At 41.4% G+C, this 18,302-nt stretch overlaps 1 protein-coding gene across 4 annotated transcripts in view; it reads left to right on the top strand.

The window, feature by feature from the left end:
- syde2 (synapse defective 1, Rho GTPase, homolog 2 (C. elegans)) overlaps window positions 1–4,052 on the top strand; it is a 137,141-nt gene extending 133,089 nt beyond the window's left edge. For all 4 annotated transcript variants that reach the window (XM_041208243.1, XM_041208244.1, XM_041208241.1 and 1 more), the window contains one exon: window positions 359–4,052. In XM_041208243.1, the coding sequence (XP_041064177.1) occupies window positions 359–861 (503 nt within the window). In that variant the 3' untranslated portion in view covers window positions 862–4,052. The remainder of the gene's footprint in view (window positions 1–358) is intronic.
- The last annotated feature ends 14,250 nt before the right edge of the window (window positions 4,053–18,302 follow it).

Below are 18,302 nucleotides of genomic sequence, written 5' to 3'. Positions count from 1 at the left end.
TTCCACTTCACAGGGAAAGGACTTTGGTCATTAGTTGCACCACTACAGCTAACTAATTATAAGGTATTGCATAAATTAAGAGTATCCTGATTTACCAGCAGAATGTTTGATTAACTGTGCACAGGACAAGAAAAGAAGCATACGTTGTTGCTGCTATGTGAAATTTGAGTGTTATAACCAGTTGTAAAGTGGAAAAAAAAAATTCTAAATTAGGTTGGTTATTTAAGGTACACAAAAGCAGTTGCAATTTAACCAAGCTAATTTGCAATGAAATCTTGTAGCTGAAGAGCTTAAATGTTCCTTAAATTTTATATTTCATATTTTTGGGGGAATGTTCCCCTATGTTTTTCTATTACAGTGCAAAATATGGGTACCAAAGAGCATATGGAAAGCAATGGATCTTCTGAACAGAATAAGCCAATTAATTATGTGAGGAGGAGGAAGCAGAGACCTGCAGTGCTAAATTTGGCAAATGCTGAGGCGATTGGGGTACTACGACCCAGGCAGGTCAGACTCGACAGTCCTAGTAACCGTTATGCTGGAGACTGGAGCAGCTGTGGTGAAAGTTACCTTCTGAGATCAAAGGAAGATAGCATAGAGGCAGACTATGATGATGTCCCTTCAGAAGATACTGGAAGTGACGAAGAGAATACAGTAGCGGACAGGACAAAGTGTGTGATGGAACCGCATGCAGAGGCTAAGTCCAAAGAGCAAACATATGAAGCCTATGTAAGGATGCAGAAGATTAATCCAGCACTTGGGCATAGAGTGAACCTAAAAGATCTTCAAGAAAGTATTGACACACTAATTGGAAATTTAGAACGAGAACTCAGCAAAAACAAACTGAATGCCACTTACTAAAATAATTCTCATTCTGGGATAGAGGAATAGCATTGCAGGCCCAACGGAACAATTTTATTAGCTGTTTTTTGATAGTACACTTCTGGAAATAGAAGTATCATGAACCATCTTGGGTCATCTGGCTCATTTCAGGCATTCCAGGACATTTGTATGTAAACTTTTTTTTCTTCTTATTGGAAGAATTCCAGCAGATTGACCCTTAGGGGTATGTGGTGCCTTAGAGGCATCTTTTTTAAGTGTACTGTAGACTGAGCACTGTGTTCAGGTAGGAATGTTATCTGATGCACTTATAAAGCAGGCTTTTAATAAGGACTTTTTGAAGGAGATTAGCCATTGCCACTCAGCAGACACACTCAAGGACTGAAACCTGAGTCATCTTTAAGAAGCTAAAGTGTTTAATTCTGATCATTCTCATTGTTGAGGATGGTTGCTGCTTGGCAGATCTTTCTGCAATGTGACAGAGTATTTTTTTCTTTCAGCAATAATTACCAGTTAGTGATTTGCTGGTCACCTTTCATTTGCAATGTAATACCAAGGCTGCTATGAAGAGACCATTTCCACAAAAAACCCTGCACATTTTTTTGGGTGATGAGAAATATTGTAAACTGTTTCCTTTCTTATTAACACGTCTCTGTAACTGTATTTAAACCCAAATCAAAACAAATGGTATATTTTTCTAACCCATTATATTTTTGATAAAGTGTGGACACATCATTTATAGTGACGCACCTACCAGAAGGCCAAAAACTGTTAGATGTACTGCCTGGGAAATGTAGCATATATAAATATATACAGTAAAATGCATGATGATGAGAGCTGTGAGGAAGTGTTCTCAACATAATGTGGCTGATCATTTGCAATATCTGCTGTGGTATTATGTTTTTGTCACGTCAGTATTGATAACTAAGCCTATTAACAGAGCATTAAAACGGGTGTTTTATATTCAAATTGTCCATATCTTTAAGCAGATAGGAAATGTGAATGGATAATGACTCTCAGTTAAAACTGTTAGCCTGTGTTTTTAAAGAAAGGCTGATTTGTGTATAGTGTTGGGTACATTTTACATTCATTTTTTTTCTATTTTCTGTCACCTTTCTGTAACGTTAACTGATGAATTTCCATTTTAATGACAGTTAGATGAGAATCTACAAAGAAATGCAATATAAACATTGGCACGCTAAATGCAAAATTTGAAATTCCTTCAAACCAAATACTTTGTACAAAGTGTAGAGTGGATTTTCATTTAAAATCTTTTTGTAAACAAATTATTTGTTATAATCCACTGAATACAGAAAGCTGAGTCATAGGAACAGAGTATCCAAACAATGTCTGACTAAATGGAGATCCTCAAGTTGTCCTCTCAAGGAAGATGGTCTCCTAACCAACATTTGTCCTTGTATTGTAAAAGGAATTGTATGTCTCGATTTTTTTTTTTAACCTGGCTGATGCTTTAAAAGCTGGTTAGAAAATTGATAGAGATCTGAAAGTAATCCATCAAGAAACTCTGCAGTCCCCCTCCCTGTCCTCTTGACTACCAGTTTTGAACTGATTCTAACCAATGCCAAGGATTTTGCTTACAGCAGTATGCAGAAATCCATTCAACATTCAAAGAATTGACCATTCTTTCTATCAGAAATGATTTTGTCATCAATTCTAAATTTGTTTATTACCAGTTTGAACTGGCATCCCTTTTTCCCCCCACAATTTAGTTTGAAGTAGCATTTAGGATTTACCGTTTTCTGGTATCTCCAGAGTCTACATCTGACTGACATTCACTGGACACTACAGTCAGTTTTTTTAAATTCATTCATGGGATGTGGGCTTCACAGGTCAGCATTTATTGCCCATCCCTAATTGCGCTTGAGAAGGTGGTGGTGGGAGGTTAAATCAGCGGTCATCTCAAACAGGCAAGTCTTTCATTTAAATATTAATTTTGAAATTGGGAGCGATAGCTATGTCTAAGTTTATGCAAAGGGTACAGTCACGTTGGGGTGAATAGATTTTAATATCCGCCACCCCCCCCCCCCACCAAAATTATATTTTCATTGGCTCAAAGTATTTATGCTAGTTGTAATTTATATGCTGCAAGGTGCTGATTTCTGGCTCATTAATACCTTTTTGAATCCAATTAAAACAGCCCTGCATAATCATATCCATTTCAGTAGCCCTGACCATTACTTCTCTGCACCGTATTCCTGCGCCTTGGGCTTTGTTTCATTCCTTTCCCTTAGTTTTTGCCTGTTTTCTTAGTTCTTTGTGCTTCTTGCCTAGGCAAGGGCTGCCAGTGAATTGAGATGGCTTATGAGGCTCTTGGCTTTCAGAATTGTGATTCTCCCCTTTAATTGACCTAGTCCCTTTTAATTTAAATTACACTAGGTTTTCAGTTACATGACTTATTCAAATCTGCAGCCAAAATTAAGCTAATGAATTGATTACAGCAAATTGAGTGCAAACAGCATATTTACATTTGAGTCAGTCAAGCATGCCAACAGACATTCTGGCATAGCCTAGATTTCCCTTTGTAGGTTAACATCTGGAATGAAAATTTACAGTATCCTTGAAATATCTAGTTCCATGACACGGGATGTGGAAAAATACTTAATTTGAAGAATAATAAATACAAAAATAAAAATTAAATAATCTACTCTTGAGGGATTACATTTGGCAGTTTCATTTGCATCCAGAGCAGTAACAATAGGATTAAGATTTTAAACTATATAATACTGCTATTTTTACTTTTCAAACATCTTGACCTTAATTTTTTGTTTGAAAAACAGATGGATGTAATCTTAACCACTTAATGAAAATATTAAGCCTTCTTGTAACAGAATGAACTTAAAAAGTCAGTGCAGTAATGTCACAGGTGTGTTATCCTGTTCCTTAACTTGCTTTTAAAATGATCTACCAATTTGTATACAGTGTATAATATGAACAAATTGGATTGTGTTGTTTTTAATTAACACTCCTCACAGCTTAAAGATTCTTTGTAAAAGGGTTTTCAGGCTCTAATTTATCAGTTGAAATTTTATTCCTGTGTTTTCGTAATCCCATATGCATTATCTGTTACACAAAAATATAGTTACTTTGAACCTGATAAAGTATCACTAAACTTGTAAATATGACTATATGTGCTGATTTTCGAGTAATGTGCTGTACTGTGACACAAATATTAAAAATGCATATTTAACAAATTCAGTTTTGCTGATACTGCTAAAATGGTAGTTGGACAATTTCTGTACAATATTATATGCCATCTAGGGTAGTTTAATGACATATAGTTATACGCATCAATATATGCAGTATATATTAAGTAATTTTTCAATGAGGTTAATGTGTTTACTTGAATGCGTAATTCATTTTTTTTAAATAGACTACAAAGTAGTTTACTGTACCTCAGCATAGCTAATAAAATAGACATTTTAAAAAAACTTTTCAAACCATCAATAATAAAAAAATGCATTAAATACTCATGCAGTATGGCCTAAAGAACAAAATGCTTTTTAAATATTGCTGAAGAAAGAAATGATGTTGAAGCTTTGTGTCTTGCATCAGGACAAACATAAGAATGCCAAATTTCAAACAATCACAACAGCTTTTCCTACAGGAGAGAAGGATGCTGATTGGTTGGCAAGTCAACTTTGGACAAGGTGTTACCATGGAGAAAGCTGCGGGGAACTATAGGCACAAATGAAGGAACATGCTATTGATTCGAACAGCCAATTGTTGGGAAATTACAACCTACATACCTGGCATTGCACTGACACTGAAATTCATACACGACATTGCTCAATTGTGTGGTAGACGGAACATATTTTTTGGACTGACAACGGCATCCTGTTAGTGGAAAATACCACTCGAGTAGGCACTGCTTGTTAGTGGTGTGAAATGGCTTGCTTAACTTCAAATTTTTGAGATACTTTGCCTTTCAACTGAGTTGACTTGCCAACCAATCGGTACACCTTTCTCCTGTAGTATAAATTGCTGTGATCATTTGAAATTTGGCATTCTTGCATTTGTCCTGATGAGTGCAAAACAAACAGCTCCAGCAACATGTCCCTCACTTCAGCAATGTAATGTTTTTTGGGGGGGCGAAATTCTCCTCATAAACAAGAGCACAGGCAAAATCTGCACTGTTAAAGAACGTGGGATTATTTTTTGGATAGTGTAAACTTGACCGAAGTTCATCTATAGCTTTGGTGTCTGCTACTAAACAAGAGACTTGATTCATCCAGTCTCCAATAACTGGGAATCTATTAAAATAACTTAAAAATCACTGACAGACTAGATTTGATTCAACCTTAAATTCTTGAACAAGCAAAAGTACCTCTGATCAGAATGCAGCTAGTATACGTGGAAAAGATTTAATTGTCAATATTATTTGTGTATATATATATATATATATATATATATAAAATTTGACCACATATCTGGAGCACCGAATTTGTAATATTGGCTTCTCAATCATTAATCTTAGTTTTCTAATTATAGGTAAAACTATAGCTGTGGATTAGATAAATGTATTCTAAGTATAGTGGGAGTTATGTATGCAGTGTCCGTAAAACTTGCATTGAGATCTCATTCTGCTAAAGAAGATACCAAGTTCACAAGTCAGTGTTTAATATGAGTGGCGTTTTCTTTTTTGATGCATAATTCCATGGAATTTAATGAATACAGGTATGCTAGATGAAAGTGGTATAGTGTAACCAGCTTTACTTGTATTTATTTTGGCAATATGCTTAGTTTAGCAAATCCAATGATAATTCTCTTTGGTTCTACTTTGTGATCACAATTATGAAGAACCTACAGTACATAAACTAGTCTTTGATATTAGACTCTACACAAGTCACCTCCCAGTCTAAGTACCTCTTCCCACCATGCCCCTGTATTCCTCTTTTCTGGAGAGCACTGCCTGAGGGTGGTAGAGGCAGATTCAATTGTGGCTTTCAAAAGAAAATTGGACAATTATTTGGAAAGAAATAATATCTAGGACTACAGGGAGTGGCACTAGATGTATTGCTCTTGCAGAGCACAGACGTGACAGGCCGAATGGCTACCTCCTATGCTGTAAAGGTTAATGATCTCATTAACCAAGTCTTCTCTTGAATGCATATATTATATGTTAACTATTTCAATCACTGCAAATGACAAGAGTTGCTCATTTTCAATCTCTGAAGAAATTACTCCTAAATTCTTTATTCAGCTTGTAGAAGGCTATCATATACTTATGCCCCAAAGCTGGAAATAGTTTCACCACATCTACGCTTTTATATCTGTTCAACCTCTAACAGATCTTCACTGAGAACACCAACTTCCACTGTTGCTCATCTTAGTTACATCCTTTCATTTCTAATAACATCCTTGTAAATCCTTTCTGGATTACCTCCAGTGCTTCAATCTTTGTAGTATGGAGACCAGAACTATACACAGTACTCTGTAGTCTAACCAAGCTTCTATATAAGTTTAGCACTGCATCCTTGCTTTTGCGTTAAATCCCTCAAGGAATGAACTTCAGTGCTTAGGCTTGTACTCTTTATGGCATTATTGAGTTGTTACTGTTTTTAGTGGTCTGTGTATCTGTATTCCAGATCTCCTCGTTTCTCTGTCAATTTTTGTTTCTTAAGACCTCCCTCTTCCCCTACCACCACATACTTTGTTCCATGGAATTTTGTTTGTAATTTATCTACCAACTCTGCAGGCTTGTTTATGTCTTCCTGTATTTTGGTGTAGTTCTCCACATTATTTGCTACGTCACTGCTCCCTTAAATAATTTACAATCAGGTCTACAAATTATGTACATGATGAATAACAGTGGTCCCAGGGTTTAGCCCTGCTAGGCACCATTGCCCAGAAGGTGTGGCTATGGGTACCCGCATGGGCCCCAGTTATGCCTGTCTCTTTATGGGGTATGTGGAACATTCCTTGTTCCAGTCCTACTCAGGCCCCCTCCCACAAGTCTTTCTCCGGTACATCGATGACTGCTTCGGTGCCACTTCATGCTCTCGTCTGGATCTGAAAAAATTTATTAATTTTGCTTCCAATTTCCACCCCTCCATCATTTTCACGTGGTCCATCACTGACACTTCCCTTCCCTTCCTTGACCTCTTAGTCTCAATTTCTGGTGTTAGTCTGTCCACCAATATTCATTGCAAGCCTCCGACTCCCACAGCTATCTCGACTACAGCTCCTCACACCCAGCTTCCTGTAAGGACTCTATCCCATTCTCTCAGTTCCTTCGCTCCATCACATCTGTTCTGATGATGCCACTTTCCAAAACAATTCCTCTGACATGTCTTCCTTCTTAATTAACCAAGGTTTTCCACCCACGGTGGATGATAGGGCCCTCAACCGTGTCCAGCCCATCTCCCGCGCATCCGCCCTCACACCTTCCTCTCCCTCCCAGAACCATGATAGGATTCCCCTTGTCCTCACTTTTCACCCCACCAGCATCCACGTTCAAAGGATCATCCTCCACCATTTCTGCCAACTCCAGCATGATGCCACTACCAAACACATCTTCCCTTCACCCCCCCTGGCAGCTTTCTGCAGGGATCGTTCCCTCTGGGACACCCTGGACCACTCCTCCATCATCCCCTACACTTCAACCCCCTCCCATGGCACCTTCCCATGCAACCGCAGAAGGTGCAACACCTGCCCCTTTACTTCCCCCCTCTTCACCATCCCAGGGCCCAAACACTCCTTTCAAGTGAAGTAGCACTTCACTTGCACTTCCCTCAATTTAATCTACTGCATTGCTGCTCCCAATGTGGTCTCCTCTACATTGGAGAGACCAAATGCAGACTGGGTGACCGCTTTGCGGAACACCTTCAGTCTGTCCACAAGTATGACCCAGACCTCCCTGTCGCTTGCCATTTCAACACACCACCCTACTCTCATGCCCACATGTCCGTCCTTGGCCTGTTGCAATGTTCCAGTGAAGCTCAACGCAAACTAGAGGAACAGCACCTCATCTTCCGACTAGGCACTTTGCAGCCTTCCAGACTTAATATTGAGTTCAACAATTTCAGATCATGAAATCTCCTCCATCCCCACTCCCTTTCCGATCCTCTTTTTTTTCAATAATTTATAATCTTTTTACACTTTTGTCTTTTCCCTCCTATTTTTAAATTTATCTCAATCTATTGTTTCATCTCCACCTTTTAGCCCATTTTGATCCCATCCCTCCACCCCACCTGCACTAGGGCCATGTGCCACTAGCTTGCTTTCCTTAATGTCCCCATTGGCACATCCTTTAGATAATATCACCACCATCAATACCTCTTTGTCCTTTTGTCTATGACATCTTTGGCAATCTCTTTGCCTCCACCGATCACTGGCCCCCTATCAAGCTCTCCTGTCCCACCCCCTTCTACCAGCTTATATTTAATCTCATTTCTATATGTTCTAGTTCTGATGAAGGGTCATACAGACTCCAAATGTCAACTGTATCCCTCTCCGCAGAGGCTGTTAGACCTGCTGAGTTTTTCCAGTTGTTTTTGTTTTTGTTCTAGATTTCCAGCATCTGCAGTATTTTGCTTTTACCATTGCCAGTCCCTGCCTACCCTATATTTTCTATCATGTAGAGATTGTTCAATGCTGTCTTCTGTTCCCCAGGCCCATGCTTCCACATGTCCTAACATTCATCATGAGCCTCTTTTATAGTTCTCTATCAAAGGCCTTCTGAAAGTTCATTTTGACTGGATCCACTGCATTGCCCTTGTCGACTCCTGTTACTTCAAAAAATTTAGAAGGGTTGTTTTATTTTTCAGAATCCATGCTGTTTCATTTTACTAACATGCCCCATCTGTAGATGTATTGTAATTGGTACTTTTGGCAAAGCTTCTAGTAAATTTCCCACTAGTAATATTGCACTAACTGTTCTATAGTTCCCTGGATTAGTTCTGTTTCCTTTTGCAGATGGGAATTATATTTGCTTTTCTGCAGTCCTGTTGCTTTTTAAATGGATTGTTACACATGAATACTAGTGCCTTTGTTATCTCTTCCAGGCTTTCTTTGAGTGTAATCCATCTGGACCTTGGGATTTGACTAGTTTTCAAACACCAATATCTCTCCTTGTAAACGTTGTATCATCCTTCTTGATATCCACTGTTGTCATTTCTCTTGTTAGCATCTTGTTAGTGAAAAGGGAGGCAAAGTATCAATTCTGTACCCCTACCATTTCAATATAATTTTCCAGGGAGTTTATCAGGCTCATCCCTCATTGCCCTGTCTTATTTTTCTACTAAGGTGCCTATAGAATACTTCACCATTTATTTTGATATTCTTTGATATTTTTATTTCATTATTTTCTCTTTAGCTTCCTGTTTTTTTTAAACCTCTTTCCTAAACTCAACATATTCCCATTTGAAATTCTCTATCTCTTCATGTACTTGCAAATATTTTTTATGGATTCAATATTGCCCTCATCACTATATTATTGACTGGTTGGGTCATTTTATTAGAATATATTTCTCCTGAACTCTATTGATCTTTTCCTTTTAATTATTATTCACTGTTGTTCTACCTCCTTGTCAATATTTTCCTCCAGTTTACCTTTGCCCCATCCTCATTTCCTCCGTTGTCTTTTTTTCAAACTATTACTTTCACAGAATCACAGTGCAGAAGAGGCCCTTCAGCCCATCGAGTCTGCACTGACACGTGAGAACTTTGTCCTTGTACTATCTGTATCTCTTTCAATCAACATCTTAAACCTTAACCTCTGCCATATTAGAGAGTCTAATATAAATTTGTTTCAAGAAAGCTCTAAAATATGCAGGATATTAACTTATTGTTCATCTTACTGACAAGTTAGCAGACCTCCTATGGTATTATTCAAAGTAAGCCAGAAGATTTTGTTTTATAACAGCGATATTATCAACAAAGTATGATGGGGAAGGTTTTCTAGGAAGTTATATATGACACATAAAGAAGTGCATGTGTTTCTTTCTTGAGGGTTGTAGCTCTTTGGAACAAGCTGCCGGGGTAGTAAGTATGGATGTGTTACAGACTTTTATCAATTTCTCTTCTAAAATTTGCCATAAAAGGGTATTGTGGCATTTTGATTTGGTGGGCTTCATGTAAGACCACATGTTGCTTCATGGTTGACCATGGTCTGTAATTCTTTTCACCTCTCCTAATCTTTGCTCTGATCGTATTTGTACATGATTTTTTTATCATTGATGTGCATTCTAATGAAAGGCCATACCTGAACTAACTTGTCTATTCTGTCCACAGCTGCTGCCTGACCTCTTTCAGTTTTTATTGGAGCGTTTGCAGTGTTTTTGGTTTTTAGTCTGCAAAACTTGTTTGACTTATGAAGTCAGGGATCCACTTCCTAAATGTTGTCTTCCCCTTATTTTTAAATGACCTTTTGCCTTCCCTCATCAGTTAGTATTACCAGAGATTAGGCAGGTGGTACATGAGGTTTTACTGTTGTTTGGAGAGATCAAACTGTTCATACTCACCTCAGAGGTCAGGCGGACAGCAGAATCAGGCATACTTGAAGGTGCTAACCAGGTGAAGCTGCGATGGAGGCCTACATGCATACTGAACAGCAAAAGCAGCAAAGAAATATTTTTCTCCCCCTACCAGTGAATCAAGTTCCAGCTTTGCAGTGCTGCTGCATCCAACCACAAATGGCCAATTAAACAAGTAACAGGAAGAGTAGGCTCCATGAACATGGCCATCCTCAATGATGGCAGAGCTCAGCATCTGAATGCAGAAGAAAAGGCTGAAGCATTTATAACCACCTTCAGCTGGAAAGGCTGACTGTACAGTCTTCCTTAGCCTCATCCTAAGGTCCCACCATCATAGATATGAGTCTTCAGCCAATTTGACTTGCATCCATGTGACATCAAGAAATAGCTGAGTGCACATTCGCCACCGCAAAGATTATGGATCCCAACAGGCTTTGGTGCTGATTAGTTTAGATCCTGAACTAGCTGTGACCCTAGCTAAATCGTTCCAGCATAGGTACAACACAAGCATCTACCTGACAATGTGAAGGATCACCCAGTTATGTCCTCCCCACAGGTGCAACCCTACCAATTACCACACATCAGCCGACAAAGTGATGAAAGGAGTCACCGGCAGTGCTATTAAACAGCACCAATCATGAATCGGCTCACTGATGCTCAGTTAGGACCATTCAGCTCCAGATGTCATTACAGCCTTGGTCTGGCTTGGCGTAAATAGCCAAGTGGTTATGGTACTGGGCTTGTAACCCCAAGATCAAGAGTTCAAATCTCACAATGGCAAACTATGAAACAATGTAACTTCATCTGAATAGGAACAGATGGAAACGTGTTTGTACTCAAAAGAGTTACAGCCTTGGTCTGCAAATGGACTGAACTGAATTCCAGAAGTAGCCAATCATCTCAGCCCATGGACATTGCTATAATTCCATAGGGCAGCATTCTCAGCCTAAACTTCAGCTACTTCCTGAATGACCAACTTTCCATCAGAATCAAGAAGTTAGTCAGTGTGATGGTGACCATGAAACTACCAGGTTGTCATAATAACCCACCTGGTCCACTAATGCAGTTTAAAGCTGCCATTCTCACCAGGTCTAGTCTATATGTGACTCCAGATCATAGCAATGTGCTTGATTCTTAACTGCCCTCTGAAATGGCCTAGCAGGTTTTATCTCCAGGGCAATTGGGGATTGGTAATAGATTTGCTTGGATGAATGCAGCTGCACCCACAACATTCGAAGCTTGACACCATCCAAAACAAAACAGTCTGCTTCATCGGTAACTTGCCTGTTGTCTAAGCATACAAGTTCTCCTCCATTAGTTTTTTTTTATTTGTTCATGGGATGTGGGTGCCACCAGCTTGACCAGTATTTATTGTCCATCCCTAATTGCCCTTGAGAAGGTGGTGGTGTGCTGCTTTCTTGAACCGCTGCTGTCCATGTGTTGTAGGAACACAGTGCTGTTAGGAAGGGAGTTCCAGGATTTTGACCCAATCACAGCGATGGACCAGTGATATAGTTCCAAGTCAGGATGTTGTGTGACTTAGAGGGGAACTTACAGGTTATGGTGTTCACATGTACTCATTGTCCTAGCCCTTCTAGGCGGTAGAGGCCACGAGTTTGGAAGGTGCTGTAGGAGGAGCCTCAATTGTGTTGTTGCAGTGCATCTTGTAGATTATGCACACTGCTGTAGTGGAGGGAGTGAATGGTTACTGTGGTGGATAGGGTGCCAGTCAGGTTGGGCAGCTTTGTCCTGGATGGGGTCGAGCTTCTTGAGTGCTGTTGGAACTGCATTCATCCAGGCAAGTGGAGAGTACTCCACCACACTCCTGACTTGTGCCATGTAGATGGTAAACAGGCTTTGGGGAGTCAGGAGGTGAGTTACCCTCCGCAGAATTCCCAGCATCTAACCTGCTCTTGTAGCCATAGTATTTGTATGGCTGATCCTCTTTAGTTTCTGGCCAATAGTAAACTCCAGGATGTTGTTTACCAGTGTATCATGGCTGCATTGTGTACTCTCGACAGGATGCACTTCAGCAACTCAACAAGGCTTCTTCTGCACCACTTCCCAAACCTGCAGCCTCCAACATCTAAAACAAGGACAGCAGGTGCACAGAAACACTATCACCTCCAAGAGGCGCATCAACTTAACTTGGACATTTGTCACTGTTCCTCTACCATTGCTGGTTCCAAATCCTGGAACTCCCTAGTGAACAACACTATGGAGCATCTTCACCACATGGGCTACAACAATTCGAGAAGAAGGTATACCACCACCTCAGGGCAACTAGGGGTGGGACAATAAATATCAGCCTTGCCAGTGACACACACACTCAGAATTATTAAAAAGAAAAATATGGAAACAGCTGATTTCCTATATTTGCTCTGTTGAAAATCAGACAGAGATAAGGGAGAATTTAATGTGCAAGGACAAACCAAGTGGGACCAGGTGAATAGTTAAATTTAAAGAAAAAAATAAGAGTGACAACAATGCTGCAAATTCTTGTTTAGCAGAGGCATGTTTGCCTGCATGCGACGAACCTTGCTGGAGTTGGTGTGATTGTTGGTGCAGGCAGGTGGGCAAGTGAGACACTGTTTACACTGGCCATCAAATGCAAATGAGGGCTTTTCAGCACACCTCCAGCACTGGTTTCCTGGTACTCTGGGGAAACTTGGCAGCTTAAGGGAGGTGAGATTGGCCAGATCCAGCAGGCACTCAAGTGTGTAGTCATCTGATATGTAATATACCTTTACAACAAATGTTGTAATGCAAGATCATATGATCTTGATACCCAATAGCAGAGTAACGCGGGCTACCTCTGTAGAGAAGTCTTGAGTTAGAGTCTGAAGAGTAAAGACAGAGTTTTGCATTGTAAGCATACAAGTGTAGCTGCTGAGTTCCTTTTGCAAATAAACAGAATATGTTTCTTCTAAGAACAGTTTACTGATCTTAAAAATAAAAACAAAAAACTGCGGATGCTGGAAATCCAAAACAAAAACAGAATTACCTGGAAAAACTCAGCAGGTCTGGCAGCATCGGCGGAGAAGAAAAGAGTTGACGTTTCGAGTCCTCATGACCCTTCAACAGAACTAGGTGAATCCAAGGAGAGGGTTGAAATATAAGCTGGTTTAAGGTGGGGGTGTGGGGGGGAGAGAAGACTGATCTTCTCTGTTTTGGTACCAACTTGGTCACCCTGACACAAGTATGCAACCCGGATCCTTTGGCCCCAACAAGCCAGGGCACTGGATCCATAAACTAGTGATGAACATAAAAAGTAGGAAAAGACACAAAAGAATGAGGTAAAAAGCAAGAAAGAACAAAGGAACTCAGAAGAACCAAAATCCAGGCCGTACCTTGCATGGTAGATGTTAGTAAAGAAAAATTTCCTTCCTGGTCATCAAAGTAATCCCCTCAGAGCATGTCACAATTTGGAAGAGTGGAGCGTTTTGATCTAATCTCAGACGACTGGTCTCGCTATGTTGAATGCCTTGTGTTCTTCCAGGTGAATTACATTGTGGGGGAGAAGAGGTACACGATACTTTTGTCCGCTTGTGGGAGTAAGACATATGGATTACTTCAAAATCTGTTGGTACCCAGTGCCTCAGACTCAAAGTTTTGATGACTTTGTGAACCTTGTAAAGAATGATTACCAGCCATCGGTGCAACGGTTCAAATTTAACTCGAGGAATAGAGCCGCAGGGGACAACAGTTGCTTGTTATGTGGCAAGTCTGAAGCAATTAACTGAATATTGCAAGTTTGGTACATCTATCAATGATACGCTTTGAGATCATTTGATGTGCAGTATAAATGAAGATGCAATTCAGAAGAGATTTCTGTTTGAAGCAAATTTATATTTTCAAAAGGCGTCGGAAATCGCTCTGGCAATGGAAGGCGCATTGCGAGACTTGGAAGCCGTACAAGGTGCGCCAAATAGTGCCTTCCTCCACATTGGGCAGGAGCCTCAGCCAAACAGTGTGAAAGTACAAAGCTTTACTCAGAAGCAGGAAACAGCTACCACTAGCAGACAAATTAAAAGAGAGAACTTACCAGCAAAAGCATGGCATAATGGTAACAGCAGGAAGCAGACAACCTTGTAATGAATCATAGTTTAAAAAGATTGAATGTTTTTTTCTGTCATTGAAACGGATACCTCATGAGGCATTGTAAAGACAGAATCAGGCAGACTTTAAGACAAAAACAAAAACCCAATGAGATTAACAATGTTGAAAAGCCTGAAGTAATAGATTATGATATCTAGTTGTTATATAATTTAAAGGTAGGAAGAACAGAGCCTATCAGAATGGAGGTGGATACTGGAGCAGCCATTACAGTGCTAGATGAGCATACTTTTAAAAACCTGAATCATCGGGAACATAAACTACATTTTGAAGAAACTGATGCCACGCTGAAAACTTATATGGGAAAAGACATATTAGTCAAGGGCATATGTAAAATCACAGTACACTATGGAGGTCAAACAGTGAAATTACTCTTGATGGTAGTAGCAGACGAGGGACCTATGCTTCTTGGACGAAACTGGCTGAAAGAAATTAAATTGGAATGGACTGAAATATTCCAATGGGGAACTAATGGGCTATCAGAGTTACTACAAAAAGATGCCTCAGTTTTCAAGGATGAACTTGGTAAAATTGAGGGGCTACAAGCAAAAATTCATGTAGATCCAGAGGTAACACCAAGATTCATGAAGGCAAGACCAGTACCTTCGACAATGCGCGATAAGGGGGGAGGTGATGGCGCAGTGGTATTGTCGCTGGACTAGTAATCCAGAAACCGAGGGTAGTGCTCTGGGGACCCGGGTTCACATCCCAACATAGCAGATGGTGAAATTTGAATTCAGTAAAAATCTGGAATTAAAATATGACCATGAAACCATTGTTGAACATTGTAAAAACCCATCTGGTTCACTAATTCCCTTTAGGGAAGGAAATCTGTTGTCCTTACTTGGTCTGGCCTGCATGTGACTCCAGACCCACAACAATATGGTTGACTCTTAAATGCCCTCTGAAATGGCCTTGCAACTCACTCAGTTGCAACAAAGAAACAAAAAAGGAATGAAACCAGACAGACCACCCAGCATCAACCTAGGCACTGGAAACGACAACAGCAATTGTAGCCCTATTGACCCTGCAAAGTCCTCCTGACTAACTGGGAGAACAGTCTTGCAACAGCCTGATGCAGTCATCCTCACGGATTCATATCTTACAGATAGTGTCCCAGACTCCACCATCACCACCACCATCCCTGTCCAAATGGCAGGATAGACCCAGCAGAGGTGGCAGGCACAGTGGTATACAGTCGGGAGGGAGTTTCCCTGGGCGTCCTCAACATCGGCACCGGATCCCACGAAGTCTCATAGCATCAGGTCAAACATGGGCAAGGAAACCTGCTGATTATCACATACCACCCTCCCTCAGCTGATGAAACAGTGAGGGTGGCACTAAGCGAGGCAAGGGTGCAGAATGTTCTCTGGGGGACTTCATTGTCCATCACCAAGACTGCTTCGGTAGCACCACTACTGACCGAGCTGGCCAAGTCCTAAATAACATAGCTGCTGGACCAGTCTGCAGCAGGTGGTTAGGGAACCAACAAGAGGGAAAAACATACTTGACCCCATCCTCACCAACCTGCCTGCCGCAGATGCATCTGTCCATGACAGCATTGGTAGGAGTGACCACTGCACAGTCAGCGTGGAGACGAAGTCCCGCCTTCACATTGAGGATACCCTCCATGTTGTGTGGCACTACCACCGTGCTAAATGGGATAGATTTTGAACAGATCTAGCAACTCAACTGGGCATCCATGAGGCACTGTGGGCCATCAGCAGCAGCAAAATTGCACTCGAACACAATCTATAACCTCATGGCCCGGCATATCCTCCACTCTATTATCACCATCAAGCCAGGGATCAATCCTGGTTCAATGAAGATGCAGCAGGGCTTGCCAGGAGCAGCACCAGGCATACCTAAAAATGAGGTGTCAACCTGGTGAAGCTACAACACAGGATTACTTGCGCGCCAAACAGCATAAGCAGCAATTGATAGAGCTAAGCGATCCCACAACCAACGGATCAGATCTAAGCTCTGCAGTCCTGCCTCATTCAGTCATGAATGCTGGTGGACAATTAAACAACTCACTGGAGGAGGTGGCTCCACAGACATCCCCATCCTCAATGATGGGGGAGCCCAGCACAGCATTGCAAAAGATAAGACTGAAGCATTCGCAACAGTCTTCAGCCAGAAGTGCCGAATGGATGATCCATCTCAGCCTCCTCTGGAGGTCCCCAGCATCACAGATGCCAGTCTTCAGCCAATTTGATTCACTGCACGTGATATCAAGAAACGGCTGTATTTACCGGATACTGCAAAGGCTATGAGCGATGTTGACCTGTGCTCCAGAACTTGCCGTGCTCTTAGTCAAGCTGTTTCAGTACAGATACAACACTGGCATCTAGCCGGCTATGTGGAAGATTGCCCAGCTATGTCCTGTACACAAAAAGCAAGACAAATCCAGCCTGGCCAATTATAAGTCTACTCCCCATCAGTAAAGTAATGGAAGGGGTCATCAACAGTACTATCAAGCAGCACTTGCTTAGCAATAACCTGTTCACTGATGCCCAGTTTGGGTTCTGCCAGGGCCACTCAGCTCCTGACCTCATTACAGCCTTGGTTCAAATATGAACAAAAGAGCTGAACTCCCGAGGTGAGGTGAGAGTGACTGCCCTTGACATCAAGGCAGCATTTGACCAAGTGTGGCAGCAAGGAGCCCTGGCAAAACTGGAGTCAATGGGAATCAGGGGGAAAACTCTCCATTGGTCGGAGCAATACCCAGCACAAAGGAAGATGGTTATGGTTGTTGGAGGTCAGTCATCTCAGCTCCAGGACATCACTGCAGGTCCTTGACCCAACCATCTTCAACTGCTTCATCAATGACCTTCTTTCCATCATAAGGTCAGAAGTGGGAATGTTCGTTGATGATTGCACGATGTTCAGCACCATTCGTGACTCCTCAGATACTGAAGCAGTCCATGTCCAAATGCAGCAAGACCTGGACAATATCCAGGCTTGGGCTGACAAGTGGCAAGTAACATTCGCGCCACACAAGTGTCAGGCAATGACCATCTCGAACAAGAGAGAATCCAACCATCGCCCCTTGATGCTCAATGGCATTACCATCACTGAATCCCCTACTATCATTATTCTGGGAATTACCATTGACCAGAAACTGAACTGGACTAGCCACATATATACTGTGGCTACAAGAGCAGGTCAGAGGCTAGGAATTGTGCGATGAGTAACTTACCACCTGACTCCCCAAAGCCTGTCCACTACTTACAAGGCACGGGTCAGGAATGTGATGGAATACTCCCCACTTGCCTGGACGAGTGCAGTTCCTATAACACTGAAGAAGTTGGACACCATCCAGGACAAAGCAGACCACTTGAATGGCACCACATCCACAAACATTCACTCCCTCCACCACCAACGTATAGTAGCAGCAGTGGTATACCATCTACAAGATGCACTGCAGGAATTCACCAAGGCTCCTTAAACAGCACCTTCCAAACCCACGACCACTACCACCTTGAAGGACAAGGGCAACAGGTAGATGGGAACACCAGCACTTGTGAGTTCCCTTCCAAGTCACTCACCATCCTGATTTGGAAATATATCGCTGTTCCTTCACTATCACTGGGCCAAAATCCTGGAACTCCCTAACAGCACTGTGGGTGTACCTACATCCACATGGACTGCAGCAGTTCAAGAAGGCAGCTCACCACCACCTTCTCAAGGGAAAGTCAGGATGGGCAATAAACGCTGGCCCAGCCAGTGAAGCCCACATCCCATGAATGAATTAAAAAAAAAATTCTTAAAAAGGTGGACGATGAACTGGACAGTTTAGAAAAACTGGGAGTGATACAACCAGTGCAGTTTTCAGAGTGGGCTGCTCCA

Source organism: Carcharodon carcharias, chromosome 16, assembly GCF_017639515.1.
Source record: "Carcharodon carcharias isolate sCarCar2 chromosome 16, sCarCar2.pri, whole genome shotgun sequence".
NCBI classification, from domain to species: domain Eukaryota; kingdom Metazoa; phylum Chordata; class Chondrichthyes; order Lamniformes; family Lamnidae; genus Carcharodon; species Carcharodon carcharias.
Note: the sequence above shows the minus strand (reverse complement) of the source record. Positions and strands in the feature narration are given on the sequence as shown.